The sequence below is a fragment of the Dermacentor silvarum genome, chromosome 6 (genome assembly GCF_013339745.2).
Source record: "Dermacentor silvarum isolate Dsil-2018 chromosome 6, BIME_Dsil_1.4, whole genome shotgun sequence".
Taxonomy (NCBI): domain Eukaryota; kingdom Metazoa; phylum Arthropoda; class Arachnida; order Ixodida; family Ixodidae; genus Dermacentor; species Dermacentor silvarum.
This window is the reverse complement of record NC_051159.1, coordinates 126,861,064-126,880,471: the sequence shown is the minus strand read 5'-3', so window position 1 is coordinate 126,880,471 and position 19,408 is coordinate 126,861,064. Positions and strand designations below refer to the sequence as shown.

Genomic DNA, 19,408 nt, shown 5'->3' with positions numbered 1-19,408 from the left:
GCATAAGCAAAGAACCACAAACATGATCTTTTTAGTCAACAGCTGCAGTAAAGAGGGGGGCACGGTAAATTTATTTTTGTTTCGTCCAACAAAGCTGGAGGTCACAGTATTATGAAGGAAGAAAATGCACATCTTTTTGCGGCATCTCCATTAGATGGCACCAGCTTGCAATGGCTGCCTGTGTGACATCTCTCCCAGAACATAAAGGAAGCTGGTCTTTAGAGGCAGAACTATGGGGGAGGGGGTACCGATGCCAGAGAGTCGCGAGCTGCACTTGGACCTGGGAGGAGTTGCATGGGCTCGCAAGTTGCAGTTTGGCCACCTCTGATGTAGACAATACCATCTCTGCATTAGTGCAAGAAATTGCAACTCTGTCTTTTTTTTTTATGCACACTTTGGCACAGTGCCCGCCACTAAACCTATATCCAGCCTTGTACATTGATAGGCTACGATAGCATTACAAGAAGTGTTTTGTTGCAAATGCAATGGTGTCAAACATGATCATACCGTTATGCTGTATCGCCTCGTGATAAACACATCTTACGCATATTCAAGCTCCCTTCAAGGTATCCTCCATAGCGTGGCTGTCTATACCAACCAATGAGAGCTGGTAAAATTGGTGTTCAGCATTATAACTGCAGATAAAGAAGGTTGAAATATGCACTTTGCTGAATGCTTTATTTACAGAAAACAAAGAAAAACACTTAAGACGTCACAGTGTAAGAGCAAAATGCAATGGCAGGGAGCCCATAGAGCAAGAAAAACCTTCTCCATGATTGGACAACACCTGCAAGTAAATAAAACACACACGGGCAATATGACAATTATGCCTTTCTACAAATTAAAAAGTACTCAGCAATACATACAAGACAGTGTGTTAAATATAAAAGAAGAGAGAGAGAGAAAAGACTTTATTCTAGGTCAGACTAAGACCTATAGATATTCCTCCGCCAGGAGGACCATGGCCAACTGGTCGGCGAAGGCCGCCGACGCCAACCACACCCGCCAGTGGGGAGGTGGGGGGTTAGGGTAGTGAGGGGATTGTAGGGCTGCGGGGCAAGAGAAAAGGACGTGCTCTACATTTGCGTACGTAGAGAGGCAGTTGGGACATGAGGGGTCTGAGCGGTAACGATAAAGGTATGCGTGCTGGAGTGAACAAGGTGTTGAGCTGGATGGCCCTGAGGGTGCGTACTTGGGCAGTGGAGAGACGAGGGTGTGGTGGCGGAAGCGTCGGCAATGATTGCCGGAGGTGTTTGTATTGCTGCTTCAGAGTTTTCTTATAAAAGTGTGCCTCGTCCGCTATGGGCGGGCAAGGCCAGGGGATCGTCGGCGCCCGGCTATTAATCTCGCGGGCAAGCTCATACTTTCAACAAAGAGGACAGAGGCAAACATTCAATCATTCTATATTTCTAGATAACCTTCATAAGGAAGAGTCCTCACAACATTTGTTTTCTGCTAAGAGAGGTTTCATATGCAGAGCAAATTGGGACAAGTATGGCCACACTTGCAGAGCAAATTGGGACAAGTATGGCCACACTATCCTTTTGCAATTCAAATTTACTTTCAAGATGTAGTGAGGGCAAGTCCTATAGCAAAATGCAATAAAACGGGTACTGTACTTTCTTTCACGCTGAAATGCAATTTAACACAGTTTCTTATCTTGATGCTTGACTACGACAGTTGTCTCGGAAGTCCCCAGACTAACACAGAAAACATAATGTGCACAGAGTCCATACTTTTTCTACGGTAGACGTACGGTATAAGTCATGTCGCAGGAGCTTGCACGTGTGCAGCACCCACAATGATTGTGCCGGGCGCTGTGGTGATACAAGCAGCGAGACCAAAATAGAGAGCTTTAAAGCAAGTAAGGTGATGAAATCTCTGTCCGTGAGAAAGTTAACTCAGGCCAGGATCCATCAGGATATGGTAGAGATGTTGGGAGAGGATGCCCCATTCTATAGCACAGTTTGTAAGGAAGTGGACTGCCCTATGCAAGGGTGGTTGAGCATCGAAGACGACCCATGCCCGAAGTTAGCATGCAACAAAACAGAACCCGTGTGTGAGATCATGCAATGGCAGATCGGCAGCTCAAAATTCAGGCAATCACAGAGCTGACGAGAATATATCGAATCCACAGTACAGCTCATCTTTACCAAGGAACTTGATATGTACAAGGCTACGGCAAAATGGGTCCTAAAATGGGTAACCTATGAGGAAAAGCGCAAGTGATCCACAACGTCCGGAGCAGAGTTGCAGAGTTCGGCAACTCTGGCCTAGAGACAACCTGGAGCTGTTCAGGGAAGATCCTGCGAACTTCACTGCACGGTATGGGACCATTGATTACAATCAGTATGGGAAACATCCTGCCTCTCCAGTGGCAAAAAAATGTTCAATTTCAATTTGCTTATTTTTTTTTTGTTCAATTTTAAAACTGAAGAATTGAACATGTTGAGCTAGTTCGTGATTTTGAATTATGAAAGTCACCACCTATTCCAATGCCACATCAATATGCACTGAAATATCGGTGGGCCAAGTGTGTGGACAATCAAGGGGACTAAGTTTAAGCAACACATTAGTTTATCAGACACTTCCTTCCAGTTTTCTCTTACAGTTTAGGGTACCCGGTAGCACGGTAGCAACCCAGGTGCTCGTCTGGCTGACCCCCCAGCATCTCCTATACTTGCTCTTTCCCTCCTCCTGGTTGAGGCTGAACACACTTGGGACAACCCTCGTACAATTTACAGTTCAATAAATTAACATCTTGTGATGTTGTTGCGCAAGTTGGAATCAGCTAGTGCAAGACAGGGGCATTGGAGATCGCAGGGAGAGGCCTTCGTCCTGCAGTGGACATAAATATAGGCTGCTGCTGATGATGATGTTGATTAATTGAACAAGTAAATTGGCATCATGTTTTCATAGTGGCAGCCCAAGCCCTGCTTTGTGTTTACATCCCTTTTCTTTCTTGCAGAAAGTCTCTGTTCTCAGCAAAAGTGACACACTGGAAACCTTGAAACACTAATCTATCCCTATAGCTTGACTTATCATTTGCATTTGTCTCTTAGAGCTCACTTTAAAATTTAAAGCAACACACAGGCTACAAGACAGCACAGTTTCAGTCACTTTGGGTTCTTTAGCGTGCACCCAGAACATAGTTACAAGAGCATTTTAGCTTTCCGTACCCATCAGAAAGTGGCTCCTATGGCTGAGAATTGAAGGAAGGTTAAAACTGTGCGAAAAAACAAAAAACAAACTGAGGACAAGCGGAAGGAACACACAAAACACCATGAGCGCAGTGGTGTTTTGTGCATATCACTTAACAATAGCACTTTAGAACAGCACTGTTATCAGCCACCAGATAACAGGCTGTGCACCAGTCTCAAAAGTCATTCTCCGGGAATGTACCTTCAGCAGTAAAAGCTTACAGGGCACAAGTTTCACTAAAGAGCTGAATTTTCATGCAGTATTGGCAGGCAGCCTGCAATTAAGTGGAGCACTGTGCTGGTAGCTAAAGTACTGAGGTGACTAAGTAAATTTTTTGCAGTGTAAAATCAGGTAAAAGTAATGAAGAATAGGTCATAATATTTATCCAGGAGTACAAATATCATATGAAAAGTTGTAGAGCATGTTCAAGAAAAACCTGGCACAGTTGTTCGCCGCAATTTTCTTTTTGCGTACTGTATTACTTGTGTAAGGCCTTACTTGTGTAAGGTATTACTTGCCCTCGTGTAAGGCAAGTAATACCTTACAATACCCCCCCCCCCCCCCCTTCGGAGTGCAAAAATTTTGGAAAAAAGTTCGACTAAGTACCATGCACATACTTGTGTGGTACTTAATTTCTGCAAGCTGCTACTAGATGGCTTTAGTCGTCTTGCCAACGATCGATTATCACCATCACTATATCCCTCACTCACTCAGCACCAAATCACATCTTTGGTCACCGGTTCCAACGAAGCGGCACTGGTTAGGACAAGCTGGCGGTTGCGGGAGCTTTGCCCTTAAAATGTTTGTACCAGTAGACCACACCAGCAACCAAGCATGAGATCATCTGCACAGACAGGACTGACAGCTATGCACATATGTGAAGTGGAGTGTGGTTCCGCTCCCGATCAGCTGGCAACTACAGCCAACGCCTACTAAGTTTGTGTGCGCACTTACTGGACAGAACAGCATAAGCTCACGTGGGGGCATAAAGCCAATAAAAGCTGCAAACTGATTTTCTCTAGAACAGCCTAAACTGACAGTGTTGCGGAGTCAAGAAATCCACTGAATAATACATAAAGTCAACATCTGATTTGTTGGACTCCCTAGGGGCTGCGAAAATGTCCAAAAAAATGAATGCATGCCTTTTACTCTCCCCAAGGACTGAAATCACCACAGGCACATCCAAAATAGCCCCTCTGAAGGTCAGCCAGTACACTTATTGGGCGTATCAGTGCTCATACTGTGACAGGAGACTGCGGGTGCACGTATGTATAATTACGGAATACAAACCGTCCCGTGACAATTGCCCCTTCTTACGCTTGGTATGCTTCACTGCAATACTTGACGTATGCTTCACTGTGTAACATTGCTGTATTGAGGCAAAGATGACTTTCAGCAACCAGCATTATACCACGCGCCGTACTTTCCGAGCTTCGAAGCCATTGGCGAGGATTACAAAGGCGGATTCGGCACTATTGTTAACAGTGGCGAATTGTTTTAATAAAATACACGCCACTGAACAGCGAGAAGCTTGGTAGCGAACGTCAAAGTAGCTAGGCCTAGCGTTGCCGTGGTGGTGGCTACGGCTGCCAGAGGATCTGCGTGCAAGGGCGCCTGTTCTGAAGTGGCGAGATAAAATGGCAGTGGCGGTGGCTTCGATTAATGCCGTTTCAGTCCTGCGGTTATGGCAAAAAGTCCGGAAAATCGGACAGCGAAGGCTTTTTGTGTCCGAAATTTCTGACGTTCTTAAACATTGATTCTATGGGGTATGTGGCGGTGCTGCGAAGGCGTCCGAATTACCGGGCATGTCCGCAAAAGTGGGTGTCCGGAAAATGGGTCGTTGACTGTACTCTCATGTTGCAGTGCGAGTCGGAGTGCGTTGCTAGTGCCAAGTGTAGTGCTGCGGGAACGCTGGTCAGAGCTTGGAGGGAAAAACCACTGGAGCTGAATATGCCACTACATCTGTCGATGATGATGATTCAGCTTCATCGCATCACCAGACTTAGATATTGGTCCCAGAAAGTTTGTTCGAGTTAAGCAACTTACTGGTTGTTAGCTCTAGAACTTGAGATTTCCAATGGACGGCAGGTCGGGCAGCTTGATGTCCTTGATCTGCTGCGGAAGATTCATGTTCTTCACGGCTGACACAGCTCTCGCAGGTGCTGCTGAGAGGCCAGCCTGCAGGTGCAAAACACATTGTGCCATTGAAAAAATGCACAAACACACTGCAAGTCCCACACGCACACACACATGCACATACGCATGAAACAGTAACTATTTTAATTATGGTATAATAAAAGTTGTCCCACATCTTTACTGCAGGTGCCTTTCCGCATTTCCACAGTAGTCTTCGACAGTATGTGTCATTTATTTCTAACTGGCACGTTTCACTCATCCAGCATTTCCACATTGCTGTTCTGGATGCCACAAATGAGTAATAGCCGCCTTTTTCCTGCAGTTCTTTTTTGTCATACGACCTGGATGTGGGAGCTGGTGAAGAAAATGATGAAAGGAAGATGCTGTATATTTATACATTTAAGCCACCCCAACATGCACCCTGCACCAATAGCTACAACCTTGCTGTTCTCGCAGTCACTCTCAACTGGCATCATACCACATGACTAGAAAGTGGGGATGGTTGTTCCCATCTACAAATCAGGTGATAAGAACTCTCCACTTAACTATCACCCCATCTCACTAACAAGCGTACCTTGCAAAATCATGGAACATGTCATTCATACAGAAATTATGAACGAGAAGAAAGGGAACCGAGAGGCCCAATTTATTAATCATATCATAAGAAAAGCCAACAAACAATGACACCAAGGACAACATAAAGGAAATTACTTGTACTTACTAATTGAATTAAAGAAATGATAAATTAATGAAAATGAAAATGGATGAAAAAACAACTAGCCACAGGTGGGGAACGATCCCACGTCTTCACATTACGCGTGACATGCTCTTACCATTAAACTACCGTGGCACTGTTTTCCCATCCACTTTCTGGGGTATTTATGATTTACTACTAAAATTAACCCTGGGAGTGTTAGCCAGAGCCGCCACTCACAAACCTAGGCAGCGGATCTGGAACATCCTTTCTGCCGCAAACGTCACGGGTACGTGATGTTTTTGGTTGAAGGCAACTGTCATGAGTAAGAGGCATGCGGCACGAGAGAAGGAGAAGAGGACAATGTGCACGGAGCGTTCCGAGTGGCACGAGACCTCGAGGTGCATGACCCGAGGCGTAATTGAGGGTGAAGAGACGCTGAGTGGTGATTATCGACGTGGTTCTGGGCCAGGAAGGTTGCATAGTCAGCACCGCACTGGCGACAGGAGCTTTGGAGGTTCAGTCGAGTCCGTGACGCTGGCAGTCCAGGGTGCGGTCGTCGACCTCGGCGAAGTTTGAGTGAGGCTCCTTGGACTGGCTGCAGCCTTTCACAGTGGGGCCGGGCATTCCAGAAAGGATCCCGTATTCATTGGCAGACCAGCATGTTCGATGGTCCCCGGGGCGCCACGTCGGCACTCGCAGAAAAAGTTGCGGCGTACCCCGGTGTTAGGCCTAACAAAGTGGGCCTAGATGCCACGTCACCGAAAGAGTTCGGCGCACCGACATCTGAGTTGGACGAGTTGACTGACCGACATCAAGGCAGCAACGTTTAAGGAGTCGGCAAGAGCACCCGACATTGAAGATCCGACAATTTTCCGGCCGGGAATATACGTGCAACGACGAACCCAATAAGAATGATCTTCAGTTGTAGCGTAGCAGCAGTAGGCTAGAGTTGCCTGACTTTCGCGTAGCAAACGCCAAGGACAAACGTAGGTGGAATTAAGGGCATGTTTAGTAGATATTAGGTTGTACCTTTATTAGTAGTTATTCCTTCAGCATGTTCTAGTTTGAGTGAGTTTTATTTGAGTTATGGGTTTGTGTGTAATTAAAATCTGTTTGCGGTGTTGCCATGCGTCTTCCATCCCCATCTCTCATAACACCCGCACGCCCCTGAGATCGATGACAAACACGACAGCAACTGGTCAATAAACCCACATATGCTACCTGAAGGCATCAATATTGCCGGATTCGAGCCCTCGTAAGTAATGAACGAGAAGAAAGGGAACCGAGAGGCCCGATTTATTAATCATATCATAAGAAGCCAACAGACAATGACACCAAGGACAACATTACGGGAAATTACTTGTACTTACTAATTTACAACTAGAACTAACCCTGGGAGTGTTAGGCCAGCGGTTTGTGAGTGTCGGCGCTGGCTAACACTCCCAGGGTTAGTTCTAGTTGTAAAAACATATAAACACCCCAGAAAGTGGATGGGAAAACGGCGCCACGGTAGCTCAATGGTAAGAGCATTGCACGTGTAATGCGAAGACGTGGGATCGTCCCACGCCTGCGGCTAGTTGTTTTTTCATCTATTTTCATTTCCATTAACTTATCATTTCTTTATTTCAACTAGTAAGCACAAGTAATTTCCCCTATGTTGTCCTTGGTGTCATTGTTTGTTAGCTTCTTATGATACAGAAATGAAATTCTTAGACACCCCCCCCCCAGGAAACTTTTTTCATTTTTCACAGCATAGATTTCGCAAGGGATTTTCCTGCGAAATGCTATTGGCAGTTTTCCTTCATGATCTTCACACTAATCTAGATATTAACCACCAGACAGATGCAGTATTTCTAGACTTCGCAAAAGCATTCGATAAGGTACCACATCAACGACTATTAATAAAACTATCTCTGGCGAACGTGCACCCCGATATTTTGCGATGGATTGAAGCTTTCCTTAGTAACCGCTCACAGTTTGTCCTTATTGATACAGCCTATCTGTTTCCCTACCGGTAACTCCTGGGGTTCCACAAGGATCTGTTCTCGGGCCTCTCCTCTTCTTAATATATATTAACGACTTCCCTCTGTATGTATCCTGCAATATTCGCATGTTTGCAGATGACTGAGCCGTTTACCAAACAATTACTACCATGTCTGACCAAACCTACCTTCAAGAGGATATTAATCGCTTGCAACCATGGTGCGATTGCTGGTTAATGACACTTAACCCAAATAAATGCAAAGTAGTGGCATTCTCCCGCCAACGTAACGCACTAGCTTACCCATACACAATAAATAACGTACACTAGAAACTGCGCAGTCTTACAAATACCTTGGTGTTACCCTTACTAATGACTTGAATTGGTGCGCACATATTACTAATGTCATCTCATCTTCTAATAAATCTCTTGGTTTTTTAAAACTAAACCTAAAGCAAGCCCCCAAGCATGTGAAATTGCTAGCCTATAAAAGCATAATCAGACCTAAACTCGAATACGCATTGTGCCGTATGGAGCCCTCATCAAGCATATCTAATCAACACGCTTGAATCGGTGCAAAACCGTGCCATAAGGTTCATCCATTCAACGTATTCTTATGATGTCAGCGTGTCGTCATTGAAAAAAGAATCCCGTTTAGTTACACTCACTAATCGTCGTCGCCCTCCCCCCCCCATCTCAACTCTCTCTGTTTTTCATAAGTTTTATCATACTTCACTTAATCAACCACCATACATTATTGCCGCTGCCCGTATATCACATCGCACTCGGCACGCGTACCAAGTTGGCCGCCCTCGCACTCATAGTACCACTTTTTCAGGCTCATTCTTTTTTTTTTTTTGCGCAGCAACAGATTGAAACAACCTGCTTCACCAAATTGCTGCCATAACCTGTGCACCTACATTCATGCAAAAACTAACAAACCATTTTTCAGAACGAAAAAAAAAAAAATATATGGGATATGCTATGTATGTATGTGCTAGATGGCATTATGTACCTAATTTTCATGTGTGTTGAATTTAAAACTTCTGCTCTGTGATCCTTAAACTGATGTATAATGAATATATGTACGCCCACCCCTTATGTAATGCCCCTATGGGGCTGTTAAGATAATAAAATGAAATGATCTGAACTTCACAACGCGCATTGCGACGGGTGCACAGAAACTGATGCCGTGTTCAGTGCAAAGTGCACTGCTGATAAGCAGCTGAGGTCATCTCCGTCGCGTAGGAAACCACCACGTGCCTGTTGCTTTTTTTTCGTTTGTTTGCTCCACATCTCAAGCTCCTCCACCGCATCGCCCTCGTTGCTCTCCTCTCCCATCAGCGGGCGCACTGTGCTCCCTACCGCGCTTGTCAGTGGGATTTTCCCGCGAATGCCGCATTATAACCGTTGTTTTGTCTCGCACGGCTGTACTTGTAAGCAGTATGTGTATACATGGAGTTCTATGGGAGGGTAAATGGGAGTCAGAAAAGGCCGCGCTGTAGCCTTGTAGCCAGTCACTATAAACAGTTACCTATAAGTGGTTTATACTGTACTGACTATTGGAGCTGTATTGACGCCTTCAGGCGAGACTGTACTTTGCTGATGCCGTTTTGAATATGTCATGCCATGAACTGTCAACTAACTGAAAAAAGCCATTTGGTGCCCATATTCTTACTTCGCTCCTTGCTTCTATTGCTTCCTGACAAGGTAATGGCTGAAGCAAAGGAGTGTAATGGACTCGATAGAATCACTACTCAACAAGTGTGCTCCAGCAGAAAGCGCAGGTGTTGAGAGAATCTTCCTCTGTTTTTCTGAGGCCAAACCATTAGCATTACAACAATACTCTCAAGCTATCAAAAAATTTCCTTGGATCAAACTGCTTTTGACAACAATGAATATGACACGACAACTTCACTGGATGAATTGATTTTATGGTGTCTTGCATCCCAAAACTGCACAGAGGGCAGGCAGAACTGTTACTTATTCATTGGCCTCTAAATTGAAATTATAAGCTCTGCTGCTTGTCTAGTGGTCGCTGATGTGAAGCAATGAGCTGCAACCTCTAATGCTACACCTGTGAACTTAAATGCACGAATGCATTGTGGAGTCAGTATGGCTTTGCAATGGCCAAGGCTGTGAATGGCTGCTGAAAAATTGACTATCTTAACAGGGTATACTGTTGGGCGAGCTGGTGCATAGCTTTAACGAAAGATATGTGGCACAAAGTAAGCAACAGGAAACACAAGAGGGACAGGATAGGACGCCAGTTAATCCTTGTGTTTCTTGTCACTTACTTTGCACCACAAATCTTTCGTTAGACCTATTCACTATCTTAGTTTGTGAGAAGCAGTAATCTTTTTGCACGTATTTTAAAGAAATGCATCAGTCAGTATTGATCATTTCCAAACACGGATAATGACTAGCACATATGCAGCAAACTGTAACACTCACCCACTAGAAGAAGCCCTACAGCAAGAGTGCCTGCAGTTTTATTTCATTACAATGACAATATTGTTGACGACATTACAACCAATGAATGTGCACTGTTAAGCATGATTCCCATAGAAATTAAAGTTGATATAGGGGCTCTGGCTTTCACTAGTGAATTGGAGGTGATTTTCTTTGAGTGTGTGTGCATGTGCACACACACTCTCACGTGCGTAGATACCTCTTGCTTCTCAATCTTGTTCTGTTCTTCAATCCGTGTGATGATCTCAGTCATGCTGGTTTCCAGGACCATGCCCCCCATGACAAGCTCGTTGAGAATGTAGTGAACCTGCGCAAAAAGTATGGGAATATTAATCACATATGCTGCAAAAGGAATGCATGTTGCATTTCTATTTACTGCTTCTAGCCTGTGAATTGCCAATGAAAAGTAGAGCAAAGACAAAGTGCTGCAAGACTTTTGCTTAGGTAACCCAAAGAAATATGGTAGATTGCCAACGCAGGTAAGCAGAAAGCTAACCATATTTAAAGTCTTACCTTACATTCAACAACCTCCAAAAGCTCTGCTCTAGGGGCTATGTTATAAAATCTATTCTATCAACAACATCCAAGAAGTCAGGAGACACTGTATCTACCCAAAGCACATCATGTTTACTTACATCACTTACAAAGCACATTAATATTCCTCATGAAAATTAGATAATGCAAGCAACCTGCTGAACAAAACAGCAGCTGCATAACACCAATCATGCTTCAGGACCTCTCCTGAGCTTATCTCTAACATTCTGGAAAAAAAAAAAAAAAAGGCAATGCGCATACTTAGTATACCTAATTTAGTTTTCTGCAAAACAGCAACAGTAAACATAATTATATGGCACACCCCTCAGATATCAAGGTGTAAGCCGACGCTAAATAAAAGGATTCTTCCATTTTTACAGTTAGCAGCCCAAGAAATGGAACTATAGTATTATTACGGCTTAGTAAGATGGCGCAGGCCAAACATTCTGCCATGACTAAAAAGACCATGTAGCAATTCTTGGCTACTGTAGTTTTTAAAGTGCAGTCTCACGGAGTTTATTGTGCAGCGTCACGGAGGCTTGCTGCCACCTTAAGCACTTCGTACAGTGCCATGCCTTTCATAGAAGAATGCCTTGAAAACAGGGTAGTTTTGGAGACTGTGACTACAGTGAACATTTATCCACACAAAAGGGGTGCCTCATTGCTGATTTGTTCTTCTGGAATTTCTAGTATACAGGCTGCACTAATCCTATGGCCAAACCTTGCACTTTACAGCTGTGGCTACCATCTATCGAAAAAAAAAAAAAATGCTGATACTATGGCACTTCTGGTTGAAACAAGAAAGAAAATCCAATAAAAAAAGGAAATACAGAAACAAATGCGCGAATGTGCAGGCACACAAGTGTTTCAGAATTCATGACCTCGATGGCTCAGCTAACTTATTCCAATTATTTATTTTACAGTGAAGTAGTTAAAAGGAGTTACACAACGGTTTTCACGAAGCACCGTGGTCGGTATAAAATGTCAATCAAAGAAAAGCCAGCAATGCAACATGTATTACAGCCCCGAAGTGGCCGTGTGACCAGGCTGGCAGAACGTGCAGCTGGCGTTGGGAGAGCCACTGCAGAATACAGGAACATGCATCGGTTATAGCGCAGACCACAGATGTGCTAAGCTCTGATGTAGTGAAGTGTTTGAAAAGCCTTGGGTATGGCATTACAGAAGCAATTGCAAAGTCTTGGGTAGATTTGGGGCAGTAGCAAACCAGACCTCTAGGATTTTCGAAGGGTGTGAAAACTGCCTTATACCGCTTTGCTGCTTTTAGTGTATGGGTTACTCGGATTGGCATACATCTGGGGAAGTATTTTTGAAACTAATGGGGGGAAAGAGGCACAGCACAGCATAGATGATCCAATCAGGTCACTGGGGTGTCAAGATTTGCCGTGAGGGGATTTGGAAGGGGCAACCGAAGGGTTAAAATTGGGCTCCCGACCCCTCAGGACCCCTCAAGACACAGGAAATGTGCTCTGCACTTTCAGTCCCAGAGTAAACAAAGAATCTGGACGCACAAGTGGTGCTATGCACTATTGTCTATGCCAAGCTATTACATCAGACTCAATGTAAATAGCTGCCTATGTATATGTTGTACATCTCCAAGTACAAGTGTCTATGGCGTCCCATCTCTGATGAAAGAGGAGAAATGACAACGGCGGCAGCTGAAGAAAAGTTTCTGTACGAAATAAGCTGGTCATGCCAGCTGGAGAATTCAGTGCTACAAGGAAGAAGGGAAACGCCAGTATAGCAGTGGCCCAAATATGATCGGGACTGAAGCAAGGCACCCATATTTTCTTATCGCGAGTTGCAACTATATTAGATGCCCTAAATCATGAACCTTGAGAAATATGCTCAGACTTGAGAAATATGCTCATGTTATCAATGAGAGAGCTTAAAGGCCAACTGACACGAAATTTAGCTTAGGCTAAATTAGTTAGCAAGGAGTTGTATATACGATCGAAACAATCTTGGCAAATCTGCAAGGCTAGTAACTGACCAATTTCATTTTTAACAGCCTTTAAATAGCACCTTAGCAGACAAATCGGGCACCTGGTGGTGGTGGATGTGACACAGATACCAGACATGGCCTCCGAGATCTACAGTGTGCTGCGAGCACATCCAAATCTCGGAGGTCGATACTCAGGCTCCCATGCAGGTTCCCAACATTCTCGGTTCTGTGTCATTCCTGGTGAGCAGGAACCCGGCAGCATATCTTTTAAACCTCCATTTTCGCAAGCTTTTTGAGATGCATCCACTCATATTTCAACCGTCATATATTGCAGGGAGACTGCTTTTTATTTACACTATCTGAATCTATGCTTTTTATGTGGTCAGAAACTTAGTTGGAGTTGGTTACATAATGAATCAATATAGAACTGAACAAATGTCCACAAACTGTTCAGCTTAACAAAGTCTGCCTTAAAAGGGAGTCCACTGCCGTTGCTAACAAGTATCTTCGCTTTCCTTACTTTCTGCATTTAACAATGTTGTGGTTGAACATTGACACACTTTTCAGGCACTGCAGGACTGCCATGGCCACTAGAAAACTGCAGCAGGCCTTATGTAGTCCAGCGCCTGCACGTTAAACACTTGTGGCCAAGTAGTGCAGGAATAACTACCTTGTCCACGTGAAAGATCAGGTCCAATTCACAGACGTTCTCAAAGCACTTGTCCAGTGTCTCCACGAACACCTGTGAAATAGAATGACACAAAAACAATGTCGTATGAACACCCCAGGAAGATGCTGCCAGACTATAGCTCAGAATCCACCACATGGTTACAAGTAAGACTGTAGATGTAAAAGTACAAGCAGCTGTTCAATTTGTTTCAAAAGATAAGACTTAAAGGCATGTCACCATGTTCTTTCTGAGTCCTCACATTATTTTTTTCGAGTAGTATGACAGTCCGAGACCTCTAAACTATAGGAGGAATACTGGCAAACCTCAGAGCATCCTAAATAATTTAATATAATATCTTTTCTACAGCCAGTTTTGGTTTTGTTTCTACTGTGTTGTGATTTCATGACGCAGAAGGTGGTCAGAAGGGAGCAGGGCATTATGGCACTTTGACACTCGCTCTGGCTCACTTGGTCATCTGCTATGCTACTACATCCGCCCTCACAAGTAAGTAGCAGCATAGAAGATGACCGAGCGAGCTGAACTGAGCGTCAAAACATCATCCACATGACCACCTTCTGCGTCATGACATCACAGCACAGTATAAACTACACCGAAACTGGCTGTAGAAAAGCTATTATTTTAAATGTGCCTCGAAACACTGTTTGAACATAAGAAGAATGTTGCTGATCAGCGGAAGAGGATCCTGTGATTATGTGAGCCAAATATTATTGCACTGCAAGCAGCAGGCAATTTACAATCTCATGTCACAAGCAGTGAAAAATCACTTGCTCTTGCCTTCGCAATGTCGTAATTGCAAGCAGCAAAGCCCACCAAGAGCTATTGCCTGATTCCGTGATCATGATAACATTCCTAGCAATGCTATTTTACTGCTAATATTGAGGTAAATAAATGACAAATATATATGTATGTGATCTCAAAAAGACACAAAAAGCATCTAATTTTCGTACTGCCGGTCTACACATGACAGCTGTGCCTAGCTGCGTGGCCTCTGAGACAGAAACGGCATGCAGCGAAAAGTAGATGCCACGGCCGCCACGTGTTGCAGCTGCGAGCCTTCTGGCCGGCAAGACGCTCAACTTTTGGGTGGAGCCTTGCCCCCTCGCCACCTCCCCTGTGTAGCTTCCAGCTTGCTAGTGGAGATGAAAGGAGAGAGAAAGCCACTCATCGGAACGATAACTACGTCTTCGCTTGCTTGAAGGAGTTGAAACATTTATGTGGCAGGAGATTCGTAAGGTGACATCTTTTAACAGTGAGGCCATTATATGATTAGTTAGAAAAGTGTTTCAGAGCACCTTTAAATTATGCCAGTATTTTTTCTAAGGTTTAGAAGTCTAGGATCTTCATTTTAAAGCAAAAGGAAAAGAAAGAAGAAATTATCATATCAGTACTCTTTTAACAGCTTCAAAATTTGTGATGGCTAATATATTGTAGTTGTGAACTACAATATAGACTCATCACATTTGTGATTTGATTGAGAACTTGTTAAACTTTGCACCAAAGGACTTCTTGGATTATTATTGCTAATGAAGAGTGAGGACTGGCTTCGGTTCCACTGACACATAGCGCAAAGTTATAAGAGAAAAGGTGTAATAAGTGCGACAAAAAACAGCAGTTACTTCCCCAACTCTGCCCAACATCGCATTTTCCAGCAAAACTCCTGAAGCATTGTGCAGACAGCTGAAACTGTGTGCAATAACTACAGAATGATGTAGACTATGACCACAACGACAACAGTGGCATAACACCGCATGATGCAGTGCAACGGGCGGATGGACAAATGCTGTTTTGAGCTCTGAACTGTTGCCACAATAAAATGCTTCTTGTATGTGGCACTGACATCCTGCTACAATTAAATAGTGCATGGACACTGCACGCTGCTGCATGCCGCAGCCGAACAGATTAAAGGGTCAAACACAGAGTAAATTTTGTTTCTAGCTCTTAACTGATAACGCTGTAAAACACAGCACTCCAGTGTCACTTCTTTCAGACTATTTCTTGGCACCTTTACCAAGCTAGATCAACCTTTAAGGTACATTGCAGAATATAATTCACTCAGAACACAATGCATATCAACAGAACATGCACCTCGACTTAATCTTTCCTGCATATTCCAGACCAAATGTCAAATCAAGAAAGGCGCTTCTCATAGTAATTTTCCTTCATTGCCCTTTAACGTCCAATAAATGAAAAGTACACATTACAGCTTTCCTTTTTCTTCTGCAACACTTACAGCCTCGATTACGCATTGGGCACAAAACTTATACAGTAACAATTAGTTTGCAAGCTGCAGTGAACCAAAGCTGTTTAATAGGAATGTCGAATCCTCTACCTGAATCAAGTCCAGGATACCAAGCTCGCTTTCTGACGAGTCCACACAGAACACGAAATACAGGGTTGCATAATGCCGGTAGATGATTTTGTAATCAGACCCTCCAATGAGCCTGCAATGAAAAGCATCAAAGTGATATAGTCATGACACTGTTGAATACTGACGGAGTGACATTCATGCGCTAGTATGTGAAGCTTACTGAGGCTACCACTACGGCAACTCGCCAACAAAACACACAAACCGAAATAAGTGACAACTAGACGGGCTATATACTCTGAGGGTTGGCTTATTTCTTGTCTAAAGACAAACAAGCACTTTGCATATGGGTACACAACATCGCTTTGCGCTCAGAAATACGTCGTAATAGTCAACTTACGTTCCTCCCTCCAAGAAGTTGCAGACATTGTCGTCTCTCTTCGAGACTAGCTGGAATGTTTCTCGAATGACCTGTTGCTGCGCGTATTCAGGCTGGAAGTCATAAACATATCACCGTTACAAAAGAAATAACACTACGTAGCACGACAGAGTCGAAACTTAAAGTGGATAACACGAACTTTGTTCCTGGTGATGTGGTGTATCAGACAAAAAGTACTGTGTTCTCAGCAGTTTTAGAACGCATAACACAAGCCACTTTGATTTACAAAGCAACGGAAAGCTAGAGAACCGTGTTTATGAACTTTTGTACATACTTCTACAGCTAACGGAGTGCCGTAAGCTGGAAAAAAACTCGTACTCACGTAATACTGGTAAAACTTCGAAAGCCTTGGCTTTCCATGGTTATTGAAGACTAAGATAGCTTTTATCATTGTCGATTAGCACGAACTAAATTTGCATTGTTTAAGAAGTACAGTACTTTTGCGGGGCAAGGCGCAAGCTGCAGGAAAGAGCAACATGCAGCAGACAGGGAAAGACGCATCCGTAGCCTACGTGCTGTAGCCGTAAAAGAATCCAGTAGAATCCACACATATATGACCGATTGTTGCCAGATGGGCCTCCTAGACTTTGCCACGACTCTGTTTAAGGTGATAAATTAGTCTTCAAACCTTACGAAACATGCTTGGTTATTAGGGGGAAAATGAAGATCAGACTTTCGTTTCTTTGAACTCTACGCCAAAACCTTGGGGCTAGTGCTCTAGTGCGTCAGCGTGCCGTGACGTCACAGATTTCAATTTCTCTGGCGGGACGCGCGGATTCTGCGAAACTCTTCATATTTTAGATTCTTTTACGTGTGTAGAATTTCCCACAAACTTACGAACGCAGCAGTGCCATTATGTACCGTATAATGTTAATTGGGAAAAGAAGATCGATCTCCGTCGACATAGTATTGCGCAGAGCAGAGCTGTTGCACCAGGCGACACGTTTCTACGAAGCGCGGTGAGTGCAGTTTATTAACTGCGCAAATTGGTGTAGTTTGAAGGTTCGATGGTCTCACTTTGCTGATTTTTCATTATAGCAGTGCCCGCATACCTGTATTGCCACCATATGGGCCTGATTTGATTGTTTTTGTCGTTGTTACCCCTGATCTCCCCCCATATTCTTTTCTACTGCGTTTATTAGTCTTGTTTAGATAATAAATTTGAATTGGGAGCGCGCATTTGTCTGTGTGGCATTTCATCTTCTCATGTTCTCAGTGCTGTCAATTGAACCACGCATGATAAGTAAAAAATAAATGTGTTCAGGAACGACAACAAAAGTGCTTTAAAAAAGAAAAAGCCACCTTTTGGTAAAACTAGACTGTAGCGTATTAGTAATAGGTGACCCGTAAAACGAGCAATCGCGGGGAACTGTGGGGCGCGCCATCTGCTAGCAGCTTCCAGTTCGACGGACGACGCGGCGGCATCGGCGGCATGCCCGGCGCACATGTTTTTCTACGCGGTTTCAACTGTCAGTCGTGCGAAGCGTACCTTTCATACAGCTGATTTCTAGGTTTCAGTTCACTCTGGGCGCGACGATGACGAGCCAAGAAGCGCAAGGATACGCTTTTATTCATGAACGAACTGTGCTTTTCGTTTCAGCAACCTTTTTTATAGCCCGAAGCTATATACCTCTACCAACCAACGGTTCTTTGTGTGCCCAGCAAAAAACTTCCGCCAAAGTGGGCCGATCCTGGCGATGTGCAGAAAGGGTCGAAGCTCATTGGCCCATACCAGAGACGAAAGAGAGAAAGAGAAAGAAATAAAGAAAGAAAGACCGAGAGAAAGAGAGAGAAAGAAAGATAGAAAATCACCACGTAGATCAGAGAAAGAGAGAGAGAAAGAGAAAGAAAGCGAGAGAGAAAAAAAAGAAAGAAATAGAGAGATAAAGAAAGAGAGAGAGAAAGATAGATAGATAGATAGAGAGAGAGAACGAAAGAAAATCACCACGAAGGTCAGATACACACACGACAAGCTTCACTTACCCCCATTTTCTCGACAGGGGAAAGGCTAGTGATTTTGTTTCTACCAAGTTTAGCTCTACGACATTTGCCGCTGCTTGGACGCACCGTCGCTCTGCCTGCGGGTCAGTCAGACAGATGAAAAAACTATCTTTATCCGATAATTTATCAAGCGTATAGAAGCATTACTTTAAAAATCGAGTGCTGGGGCGATGGCTATAGCAGCCTGGTAAATGCTGCCCTGTGATCATCGCTGCAACCGATATCGTCAGTAACGGCGCAGCTAGCGTAATTAGAAAATGAAGTGCTGAAAATGTTTGAAAACTGCGCGCTGTCAACGGCATTTCTTGGTCGAAACACGAGGTTCATTTGAAGTGGTACGTAGAAGTTTTCGCTTTTTTGTCAACAGGATGGGGAAATGGGCCGTATCGCCGACATATTACGGCTGCGTATTATCTCTGTCTGTGTTCAAGGAACTAAGGTGGCCTAGTTGGTTACGAGTATTATGTATGTATCTCGCTGTGGCCCGTTTAAATTTGCGCCGTAAAACCATGTTTCATGATACCTCTATATGTGCATGCGAGTACTGAAATAGTTATTGTTGCTTGAGTCAATGTTAGAGAAAGAAATACCCGCCGTGGTTGCTCAGTGGCTATGGTGTTGGGCTGCTGAGCACGAGGTCTCGGGATCGAATCCCGGCCACGGCGGCTGCATTTCGATGGGGGTGAAACGCGAAAACACCCGTGTTCTTAGACTTAGGTGCACGTTAAAGAACCCCAGGTGGTCCAAATTTCCGGAGTCCCCAACTACGGCGTGCCTCATAATCAGATCATGGTTTTGGCACGTAAAACCCCATAATTTAATTTAATTTTTTAGAGAAAGAAATATCTTGGGGAAGGATTCCGTGTCGGCCCTTACACAGCTCATCGCCGCCTGATAAGTGCCACTGTACGTTCATTTTCTTTTTGTTCACTGATGGTTCAGTTTTGGAAGTGGCAGCCATGCCTCTGATGCTTGTGCACAGCTGACT

The 19,408-nt window shown here is 44.0% G+C and overlaps 1 protein-coding gene across 1 annotated transcript; it reads right to left on the bottom strand.

Annotated features, from left to right (window-relative positions):
- Positions 1-659: 659 nt before the first annotated feature.
- Positions 660-16,939, bottom strand: LOC119455949 (AP-3 complex subunit sigma-2). The gene is made up of 7 exons (XM_037717497.2): positions 16,742-16,939; positions 16,381-16,472; positions 16,005-16,116; positions 13,655-13,726; positions 10,687-10,794; positions 5,248-5,379; positions 660-787 (listed from the first exon to the last, which is right to left on the bottom strand). Exons 1-6 carry the CDS (start codon positions 16,808-16,810, stop codon positions 5,260-5,262), a joined length of 573 nt encoding a protein of 190 aa, XP_037573425.1. The 5' UTR covers positions 16,811-16,939; the 3' UTR covers positions 660-787; positions 5,248-5,259.
- Positions 16,940-19,408: the final 2,469 nt, after the last annotated feature.

Bases quoted from the DNA above. Each gene is read 5' to 3' on its own strand.
- LOC119455949 (XM_037717497.2), bottom strand. From the start codon at position 16,810: ATGATAAAAGCTATCTTAGTCTTCAATAACCATGGAAAGCCAAGGCTT. The intron at 16,117-16,380 runs GTAAGTTGACTA...TTTTCATTGCAG, and splicing joins AACTTCTTGGAGGGAGGAAC to GCTCATTGGAGGGTCTGATT. The intron at 10,795-13,654 runs GTAGTTATTCCT...CTTTTTGCGCAG, and splicing joins TGATCTTTCACGTGGACAAG to GTTCACTACATTCTCAACGA.